Source organism: Aquila chrysaetos, chromosome 16 (genome assembly GCF_900496995.4).
Source record: "Aquila chrysaetos chrysaetos chromosome 16, bAquChr1.4, whole genome shotgun sequence".
Lineage (NCBI taxonomy): Eukaryota > Metazoa > Chordata > Aves > Accipitriformes > Accipitridae > Aquila > Aquila chrysaetos.
In genome coordinates, this window is record NC_044019.1 from 29,911,991 (window position 1) to 29,921,916 (window position 9,926).

Genomic DNA, 9,926 nt, shown 5'->3' on the forward strand with positions numbered 1-9,926 from the left:
CCGCCGCAGCTGAGGGTCGGGAGGGTGGTGGCGGGTTTCGTTCGCCGCTGTGTTAGCGGGTTCTTGTCGAGATCTGTGGCGGTGTGAGAAAAAACAAAAGCTCCACAGCGCACCATAACCATGCACCGGCCTCGGGGGGAGAGGCGAGTGTCCCTCGGGCAGCCATTTCCTAGGGGGCAGCTCGCTAGGCCGGAGCAGGGCCGGGCTGCGGGGTGCTGTGAGCCCCACGACAGGCCCTTCCCAAAAACGTCCTAAAACAAGCACAGCTCCTGGGGAAATGCCTCTCATCCTTCTTATTTAGTCATCTCTTTAAGATACCTTCATTTTTTCCATAGCAGTAAATAAGTAGGGAGCACTGTAGAAGAAAGTCTATCGATTTAATCCAATATACAGAGGAAGGAATTCCCCCCAACCTTTACTCCAATATTCCAGCAGGACTTGTGTCCAGGTGGCTGAAGACTTAAGAGCCTTCGTGCCATTTGTCTTAATCAGCAGCAAATAATAATTGATACGAGGTCAGCAAGAAAACTGGCTAAATGTGAATCCAGCAAGGTGGATATCTGAAAGAGGCTTTCTCAACCAATACTGTAATAAACATAAGTCATGGTCCGTTACCATGGAGCCTAGCACAGGGTGAGCAGGAGGCTTAGCAGTGCTCTCGGTGGGTGCAGACTAAAGTCTAGGCAGAGACTGAAATGCCTGCATTGTCTTAAAACATCACTGGAGTCAATTAGAAATAAGATTGTACACTCAAAATGGATTCAACCTTATTGAGGCAAAGTTCACACCTTCTCTACCGCATACTGAATTGAATGGACTTGTGATACATAGCTAGCAGGCCTTTACCCAGTGGAAAAAATATTTAACTGGAAGCCTTATTAGTTATTATAGTATCTGTTATTAGTTATTATGCAAGCAACCAGAACCTGGATGCCTCCCATTTGAGTCATCAAACACATCTCTGCGGGGACAAGTGCCAAAGAGACCTGTCTCCAATGGCTTTGTTCAAAATCCCTGCAGAGAAACTGTTAGAAATCGCTCACTGACCTTGTCTCAGGGCAGATGGCTCAGACAGGTCCAATGAATGAGACTCTGCAAAGAGTCCAAGGTCAGGATCTGCCTGGAGATTAAGAGACTTGAGGAAAACTACCTGGAGGTTGATGACCGCGTTTTGTGTTTTCCACAAAGCCCCACACCTTTGGCCCTAACCAGCAGGGCTACGGTGCACCGGTTATCCCCTGTCCCTTGGAAAGACTGGGTTACTCGCAGGATGTTGCACCCAAGGCTCCTTTTCTTTTTCATGATTCCGAAACCTCAGGTCATTTTTTTATTTCTGTGCTTTGGACTTTCCCCAGAAGCATGTCCTGCTTTCATCTCCTTTCCTGGCTTGATGAAAGCACTAACGCTGCAGTTTCTCTAAGGGCTCTGCCCCACGCAGGGCTCTGGGGAAGAAGGGCTTTGTGGAGGAGCCTCCCTCGTGCTCCCCTCCACGACCACAAAGCCGAGAGGCCTCAAGGTCCCAAGCATGAACAGGAGCAACAGAGAACCTCAGCTTGCCCTCTCACCCCTCCCTGTCCTCTGCCACCGCACCCTGCACCCCCCAGGTCCAGGCGCCTACACTCCTGCGCACAGCCCAGTGGGGCAGCGGTTCTCCAGTCCCTTCGCAGCGCTATCCAGAGACAGGACAAGACAACGGGCACCAGTTGAAAGAAAAGAACCTCTCCCTAACTGCAATACAAAACTTGTTTATTTGAAGGGAGGTCGAGCCAGGGAACAGGTTGCCCGGAGGGGTGCCGGAGGCTCCGTCCTTCGCGATCATCAGAGCCTGACTGGATGCAGCGCTGGGCAGTCTGCTCTGGCTGACCCCGCTCCAGCAGCGGGCTTGGACTAGGTGATGTCCAGAGGTCCCTTCCCACCTCCTCAAATCCATGACTTGTCATGAGAGGAGACGACAGGAGCAGTTCCTGCCTCAGCCGGAGCGGGGAGGCTGCCTTGATCCTGTTCGCTGCCACTGCCAGAGTCGGAGACAACCCAGGTTGCGACTGTCCCGCTGCCACCGTCCAGGTGCCCCTCAGCAGCCACACAAACACCACCTCGAGGGCCTTCTGTGTCCCTGGGCTCTTTGCGCTGCCCCGGCAGGTGTTGGTCGGGGGCGAGCGCTGCATTTCCCTTCTTGGTAGGATGTGCTACCAGGCCCCGCGCCTGGCACGGCTGCGGGACCTGCGCCGGGATCGGCTCCTTGTTGCGCGCCGTTGCCTGGAGGAATCCCGGCCTGCCCGCGGGCGGCGCTGGCTCCTCCTTGAGGAGGGCAGGACGTCCCGTTCTGGCCTTTGAGCTCGGCCCTCATCATCGGGATCCCTGCTGCGCCATCGCTGTCTGCCGCGGTGGGCCCGTGAGCGCTCCCACCCAGCTTGGCCCCCGGTGCTGCGGGACCTGCGCCGGGATCGGCTCCTTGTTGCGCGCCGTTGCCTGGAGGAATCCCGGCCTGCCCGCGGGCGGCGCTGGCTCCTCCTTGAGGAGGGCAGGACGTCCCGTTCTGGCCTTTGAGCTCGGCCCTCATCATCGGGATCCCTGCTGCGCCATCGCTGTCTGCCGCGGTGGGCCCGTGAGCGCTCCCACCCAGCTTGGCCCCCGGTGCTGCGGGACCTGCGCCGGGATCGGCTCCTTGTTGCGCGCCGTTGCCTGGAGGAATCCCGGCCTGCCCGCGGGCGGCGCTGGCTCCTCCTTGAGGAGGGCAGGACGTCCCGTTCTGGCCTTTGAGCTCGGCCCTCATCATCGGGATCCCTGCTGCGCCATCGCTGTCTGCCGCGGTGGGCCCGTGAGCGCTCCCACCCAGCTTGGCCCCCGGTGCTGCGGGACCTGCGCCGGGATCGGCTCCTTGTTGCGCGCCGTTGCCTGGAGGAATCCCGGCCTGCCCGCGGGCGGCGCTGGCTCCTCCTTGAGGAGGGCAGGACGTCCCGTTCTGCGTCCCGAGCCCTTCTCCGCTGCCGACTCCCGCTTCTCGAGGAGTTGTAGCCACGGGTGCGCTGAGCCCGTCTGTGGCCATCGTGGTGCCGCCTCGAGGACCTGCTTTGGCCCCTTTCCGGGGCCCCGGTGCGGCCACCACCACGGTTTCTGCTGGGAGCCCTGCTGCGCTGGAGGTCCGAGGGACGATACCACCTCCTTTCCGCAGAGCGGCGTCGAGGTCTCCTTCTGTCGACGCTATGCACCTCATAGTTGTCACCTACCACCACGCTATGCACCTCATAGTTGTCACCTACCACCTTGCGGAAGATGTGCTGAGCAGGCCCCCGGCAGATTGGGCACTTGCCTGTTATGCGGGCCCACGTCTGTATGCAAGGAAAACAGAAGCGGTGCTTGCACCAGCTCACGTAGGCTTCGTCGTTGATGGTGTCCAGGCAGATGGGGCAGTCTGCGTCCTCAGAGGCTTCCAGCGGCGCGGCCTGGGGCACCTGGCTGGTGCCGGCAGCAGGGGAAGAGGTGCCCTGCTCTGCCAAGTCCTCCTCCGACCCCATCTCGCCCTGCGAACGAAAGAGGGACAGAGCTCGTGAGCTGCCCTGGAGACGCAACCTGCAGGAAGCAGCAAAGATGCTGAAGAGGTGCCTGCTCTGCCTGGGGGCCGTGCTTGTGCTGCCACAAACACCAGGGACCGTCCTGGAGCGGACGAGTGGCACCAGGGGCACCTCGGCGTGCTCCTGCTCTCCGGGCGGGACGGCGACTGACCTCTGGGACACGTGCGGGCAGGAATTGGGTAGGCAGGAAAGCGGTTCCCAGCCTCTCAGCGAGAGCAGCACGAGGGTGGGGACGCGGCAGGTCGGGACGGGTGCCCCGGGCCCTGCCGGCGTCCCTGTCCGGCAGATCCTCTCTGCGCCCTTGGCAGGGAGCCTGCGGGATGGGGGTCCTTCGTCCCCCCACCTGCAGACAGACGGCTGTCGCCCACGCACGAGGACAGCACTGTGGCCCTGCAGGGCTGCCCCACGCCTCAAAAGGATTGATGTCACAGGGGTCACGGTGACTCTCTGGTGACATCACAGAGCTTTCGGGGACCGCACCCCGGCGACGCAAGCCCCGGCCTCGGGGGAAGAAAAGGCCCATTCGGCAAGCGTACTGTGTCCAGCGCTGGGCTCCCGGTACGAGAGAGATGTGGACGTACTGGAGAGTCCAACGCAGGGCCGCAAGGATGCTGGAGGGACCGGAGCATCTCTCCTACGAGGAAAGGCTGAGAGAGCTGATGATCAAGGGAGCTTACGTGCCTCGGTCACACACAGCCACCGAACTTCAGGTAGTTTTCCTCAAGTCTCTTAATCTCCAGGCAGTCCCTGAACAGGACGGAACAGAATAGAATAGAACAGAAGAGAATAGACTAGACTAGAAAAGAATAGAATAGAAAGATCAGATCAGATCAGTTGGGCGGGACCTACAACGATCATCTAGTCCAGCTGCCTGACCACTTCAGGGCTGACCAAAAGTTAAAGCAAATTTAGGCAGGAAGCGGCTCCTGGCCTCTCCGCAATGGCAGCCCCAGCCAGGGCGCAGCAGCGTGCCCCGGGCGGCTGCAGGACGGAGCTCGTACCTGCGTTGGGGGCGAGCACCGTCCCGGCGTGATCCGGGGCTGCGCCATCACAAAGGCGTCCCCGGCCGCAGGGCTGTGACCTTCACTGCCGTGTCCCTACAATACAGACGCCAGCACCCCGCAAGCCTCAGTGTGTCCGTGCCGGACTCTGCGCAATGAGCGGCAGCAGCTGTCTCCTCGGCCTCGGCATCCTGCTCCTGGCTGCCGGGGCCGTCCTGCTCAGCACCGGCCGACGCCAACAGGTACGGGGCCGCTTAGGGCCAGGGGGACCCCTCGGGGCTGGCGGTGGCAGGGGCTCCCCCCAGGCAGGTCACCGTGCTCCGTTCCTGTGCCCACAGGGCGACAGCTGGAGCCGACGATGCTGGAGACGGTGGCAGCGAGCGACAGCACCAGAGAAACGTAAGTCCCCTGCGGGTGCGCCCTGCGCCCCGGGGGTACCCGGGGGGTCCATCCCCGGGGCAGGACAGGGCCCCAGCAGAGGCGGACAGTCCCCGGGGGTCCCAGCGGCCCCAGCCCCGCGCCCCTGGCACCCCTCCCTCTTTTGCAGGCGGCGAGCGGCGGGCAGACCACGGCTGCACCCACTGCAGCAAGGCTGCCCAGGAGCTGCAGCGACTGATGCTGTCGGCACGAACCAGGCCCAGGGCGTCGCCGGGGCTGGGCTCCCCGTTCGCGCAGGACCCCGGCGCCTGGCAGGCAGCATGGCGGGACCTGGAGGAGCTGGCGGAGTGGGGCCGCTTGCCCTGCCACAGCTGCAGCTTCTCTGGCTCCTCTGAGAGCCTCGGCCCCCCCGAGAGTCTGAGCGATACCCACCCGATCCCAGATGGAGGGGCCCCCCGTCGAGCTGGGGTCCGCCCGCTCCCTTGGACCCGCGCGTGGCAGCGGAGCCTGCTCGGCCCTGAAGATGCACGTGGCCAGGAAGGGACTGGAAGTGCAGCTGGGGGCCCTGCCCGTGCCGGTGCAGCTGTCCCAGCAGCGAGCGGCGCAGCGGCAGGGCCGCCGCGTCCTGCCAAAGCTCATCCGGCCGGGGCAGAGCCAGCCCTTGCGGCGGTGCAAGCTGTGCCCCTCGCTGCAGGGGAAGGCGGACGCCATCGCGGACAACATAAGGCAGAAGGAAGTCCGGAGGCTGTGGGGGGACCCCAACCCCACCGAGGAGTCCCTGGCCCTGCTGGTGCCGTGCCCCCCACCGCTGCTCGCTCCTCTGGACCCGCAGCTCCCCCGGGAGCACAGCGTGTGGGGGCCCCGGGCCCCGGGCCAGGCCAGCGCCGCGTGGCACCCCAGGGTAGGACAGCAGGAGCCGCGCAGCCGGCATGGCTCCGAGGAGTCTGTGCACGCGCCTTTGCCCGCGCGCCCCGTGTCACTGGCTGAGCAGACCTCTCCCCGCGACCTCTCCGTCAGCAGCCGGCACCCGGGCTCTTCCCTCGCTGCCGGTGGTGGCGTCTGCTCCTCCATCCAACCACCAGCCGTGGGCAACATCGTGCGTGAGAGCCTCCTTCAGCCGGACGGGCAGCTACCGCAGAGCGAGGAGTTCCTGTGGCCTCTTGGCTTATCCTTGGCCCTGCCAGCCCTTCCCAAGCTGGGCAGCGAGGCAGCGGGACCAGCAGCAGCAGGACCGGCTGCGGTCCTGCCGGAGGAAGACGCTGGCCTTCAGGCCAGGTTCGCTGCTACCCGAGGCAGCGGTGAGGCCAAACTTGCGGACACGAGCCGGCCTAATGCTGCAGCGCCCGTTGTCATCTCAAAGGTGGAGCTGAGCCAGGAGGCGCGCAGCAAACTCTGGGTGCATACCGCAAGGAAATGCCTGGAGATTAAGCTGCAAAGGCTCCCTGAGGCAGCGCAGCAGTCCATGGAAACGCCGCCTCGGTCGCTGCCCCAACGCTTGCGGACTGGGACCGGTTCCCCGTGGCCACGCCGTGCCCGTGTCCCCGTCCTCAACCCCCAGCGCCATTTCCAGCCCGACCAGGGCTCGCCACAGCAGCGCGAGGCATCCCTCACCCGCCCGCTGGCCTCCGCAACACCGCCTTCCCACCCGGTGCCCGTGTACATCTACAGCTGCGAGGCCACGTACGTGTCAGAGAAGCAGCACGAGACCCTGCAGCTGCACTTCCGCACCAAGAGGCTGCGGCGCTGCAGGGAGCAGCTTGGCAGAGAGGGGCCATCAGAGCGAGCAGTGCCCGGGGAGGAGGGCGGTCGGGCAGTGCTGCGGGACAGCAGCCGGCCCAGCACACCCCAGGCAGCCGCACCGGCACCCAGCACCTCCCGGGGCCCAGGCAGCTCCCCGCCAGTCTCCCTCGAGACGCTGCGCCGGAGCAGGAGGCAGGTCCTGCGGGCGCTGGATTCTGGCTTTCGGGACATGGCCCGTAGCCAGAGACAGCGAGACGTGCCGCAGAGCCCCGGTCCCGCGCCACCTCTTCCCCCTCCATCGCACGTAGGGAAGGGGATTGGCAAGAGGGCAGAGGGGCCGAGGGTGCCTACCGCGTCAGCCACGATGGGGAGGCCTTGACGTGGCTCTGAGAGGGACATGGGTGCAAAGAGGAGAGAAGAGAGGCCAGACCCATCGCTCCGATAGTCCAAATAAATCCCGTTTCTAGCCCCACGGTGGGAGTTGCTTGCTTTCTGTGAAGCGCCAGCCGACTCGGAACGGGATGTGCCCGCAGGCTGGAGAGGGGAGCCAGGGAAAGGGTGTCCCGTGGGCAGGGTGGTGCTGGCTGCTGCGGGGGTCCCTGCCGGGGAGACAGGCTGCTGCCCCCCCTCCGTGCCTTGTCAGTGCCAGTGTGCCACGGAGGCCTGTAAGCTCCCTTGATCATCTGCTCTCTCAGCCCTTCCTGATAGGGGAGATGCTCCAGTCCCTTCCTTTGTGGTCCTTTCTTGGACTCTCCCCAGTATGTCCGCGTCCGTCTTGACTGCGATTACGTGGCGGCGTAGAAGTGGTGCCTTTGTTCAAAATTAGCGAGAGACGGCCCAAGTTGCGCTTTTCAGCCATTCCTGGTGTATCTGCGAACAAGCGTTCTCCTCCAGTATGTCCACGTCCGTCTTCTACTGGGGAGCCCAGCACTGGACACAGTAAACCAGCACTTCCAAGGGGTAGGAAGTGCACCGTGCACCGCAGCCCTGCTGGCTGGGGCCAAAGGTGTGGGGCTTTGTGGGAAACGAATGACCTACCACCCAGCCTGGCTCGCGTTTGTGTCACCAAACACACTTCTCTGCGGGGACGAGCGCCGAAGAGATCCATCTCCAGAGGCTTCGTTCAGAAGCCCTGCGGAGACGCTGGCCCTTGTTAGAAATCGCTCACTGACCTTGTCTCAGGGCAGATGGCTCAGACAGGTCCAATGAATGAGACTCTGCAAAGAGTCCAAGGTCAGGATCTGCCTGGAGATTAAGAGACTTGAGGAAAACTACCTGGAGGTTGATGACCGCGTTTTGTGTTTTCCACAAAGCCCCACACCTTTGGCCCTAACCAGCAGGGCTACGGTGCACCGGTTATCCCCTGTCCCTTGGAAAGACTGGGTTACTCGCAGGATGTTGCACCCAAGGCTCCTTTTCTTTTTCATGATTCCGAAACCTCAGGTCATTTTTTTATTTCTGTGCTTTGGACTTTCCCCAGAAGCATGTCCTGCTTTCATCTCCTTTCCTGGCTTGATGAAAGCACTAACGCTGCAGTTTCTCTAAGGGCTCTGCCCCACGCAGGGCTCTGGGGAAGAAGGGCTTTGTGGAGGAGCCTCCCTCGTGCTCCCCTCCACGACCACAAAGCCGAGAGGCCTCAAGGTCCCAAGCATGAACAGGAGCAACAGAGAACCTCAGCTTGCCCTCTCACCCCTCCCTGTCCTCTGCCACCGCACCCTGCACCCCCCAGGTCCAGGCGCCTACACTCCTGCGCACAGCCCAGTGGGGCAGCGGTTCTCCAGTCCCTTCGCAGCGCTATCCAGAGACAGGACAAGACAACGGGCACCAGTTGAAAGAAAAGAACCTCTCCCTAACTGCAATACAAAACTTGTTTATTTGAAGGGAGGTCGAGCCAGGGAACAGGTTGCCCGGAGGGGTGCCGGAGGCTCCGTCCTTCGCGATCATCAGAGCCTGACTGGATGCAGCGCTGGGCAGTCTGCTCTGGCTGACCCCGCTCCAGCAGCGGGCTTGGACTAGGTGATGTCCAGAGGTCCCTTCCCACCTCCTCAAATCCATGACTTGTCATGAGAGGAGACGACAGGAGCAGTTCCTGCCTCAGCCGGAGCGGGGAGGCTGCCTTGATCCTGTTCGCTGCCACTGCCAGAGTCGGAGACAACCCAGGTTGCGACTGTCCCGCTGCCACCGTCCAGGTGCCCCTCAGCAGCCACACAAACACCACCTCGAGGGCCTTCTGTGTCCCTGGGCTCTTTGCGCTGCCCCGGCAGGTGTTGGTCGGGGGCGAGCGCTGCATTTCCCTTCTTGGTAGGATGTGCTACCAGGCCCCGCGCCTGGCACGGCTGCGGGACCTGCGCCGGGATCGGCTCCTTGTTGCGCGCCGTTGCCTGGAGGAATCCCGGCCTGCCCGCGGGCGGCGCTGGCTCCTCCTTGAGGAGGGCAGGACGTCCCGTTCTGGCCTTTGAGCTCGGCCCTCATCATCGGGATCCCTGCTGCGCCATCGCTGTCTGCCGCGGTGGGCCCGTGAGCGCTCCCACCCAGCTTGGCCCCCGGTGCTGCGGGACCTGCGCCGGGATCGGCTCCTTGTTGCGCGCCGTTGCCTGGAGGAATCCCGGCCTGCCCGCGGGCGGCGCTGGCTCCTCCTTGAGGAGGGCAGGACGTCCCGTTCTGGCCTTTGAGCTCGGCCCTCATCATCGGGATCCCTGCTGCGCCATCGCTGTCTGCCGCGGTGGGCCCGTGAGCGCTCCCACCCAGCTTGGCCCCCGGTGCTGCGGGACCTGCGCCGGGATCGGCTCCTTGTTGCGCGCCGTTGCCTGGAGGAATCCCGGCCTGCCCGCGGGCGGCGCTGGCTCCTCCTTGAGGAGGGCAGGACGTCCCGTTCTGGCCTTTGAGCTCGGCCCTCATCATCGGGATCCCTGCTGCGCCATCGCTGTCTGCCGCGGTGGGCCCGTGAGCGCTCCCACCCAGCTTGGCCCCCGGTGCTGCGGGACCTGCGCCGGGATCGGCTCCTTGTTGCGCGCCGTTGCCTGGAGGAATCCCGGCCTGCCCGCGGGCGGCGCTGGCTCCTCCTTGAGGAGGGCAGGACGTCCCGTTCTGCGTCCCGAGCCCTTCTCCGCTGCCGACTCCCGCTTCTCGAGGAGTTGTAGCCACGGGTGCGCTGAGCCCGTCTGTGGCCATCGTGGTGCCGCCTCGAGGACCTGCTTTGGCCCCTTTCCGGGGCCCCGGTGCGGCCACCACCACG

At 63.5% G+C, this 9,926-nt stretch overlaps 2 protein-coding genes across 17 annotated transcripts in view; one reads left to right on the forward strand and one right to left on the reverse strand.

Annotated features, from left to right (window-relative positions):
* Nucleotides 1–1,485: 1,485 nt before the first annotated feature.
* The window catches only part of LOC115351773 (collagen alpha-1(III) chain-like), a 28,449-nt gene continuing 20,008 nt past the window's right edge, over nucleotides 1,486–9,926 (reverse strand). For 8 of the 16 annotated variants that reach the window (XM_030038962.1, XM_030038956.1, XM_030038952.1 and 5 more), the window contains 3 exons: nucleotides 9,037–9,675; nucleotides 2,296–2,859; nucleotides 1,486–2,238 (listed from right to left, as the gene is read on the reverse strand). In XM_030038962.1, coding sequence (XP_029894822.1) covers nucleotides 2,072–2,238; nucleotides 2,296–2,859; nucleotides 9,037–9,675 — 1,370 coding nt within the window. In that variant the 3' untranslated portion in view covers nucleotides 1,486–2,071. Of the gene's footprint in view, nucleotides 2,239–2,295; nucleotides 2,912–9,036; nucleotides 9,728–9,926 lie in introns of all 16 variants that reach the window. The other 8 variants (XM_030038959.1, XM_030038954.1, XM_030038957.1 and 5 more) reach the window with 8 other exon arrangements.
* Nucleotides 5,410–7,684, forward strand: LOC115351777 (synapsin-1-like). The gene is made up of 2 exons (XM_030038972.1): nucleotides 5,410–6,243; nucleotides 6,684–7,684. The coding sequence occupies exons 1-2, from the start codon at nucleotides 5,475–5,477 to the stop codon at nucleotides 6,929–6,931; spliced, it is 1,017 nt and encodes a 338-aa protein (XP_029894832.1). The 5' UTR covers nucleotides 5,410–5,474; the 3' UTR covers nucleotides 6,932–7,684.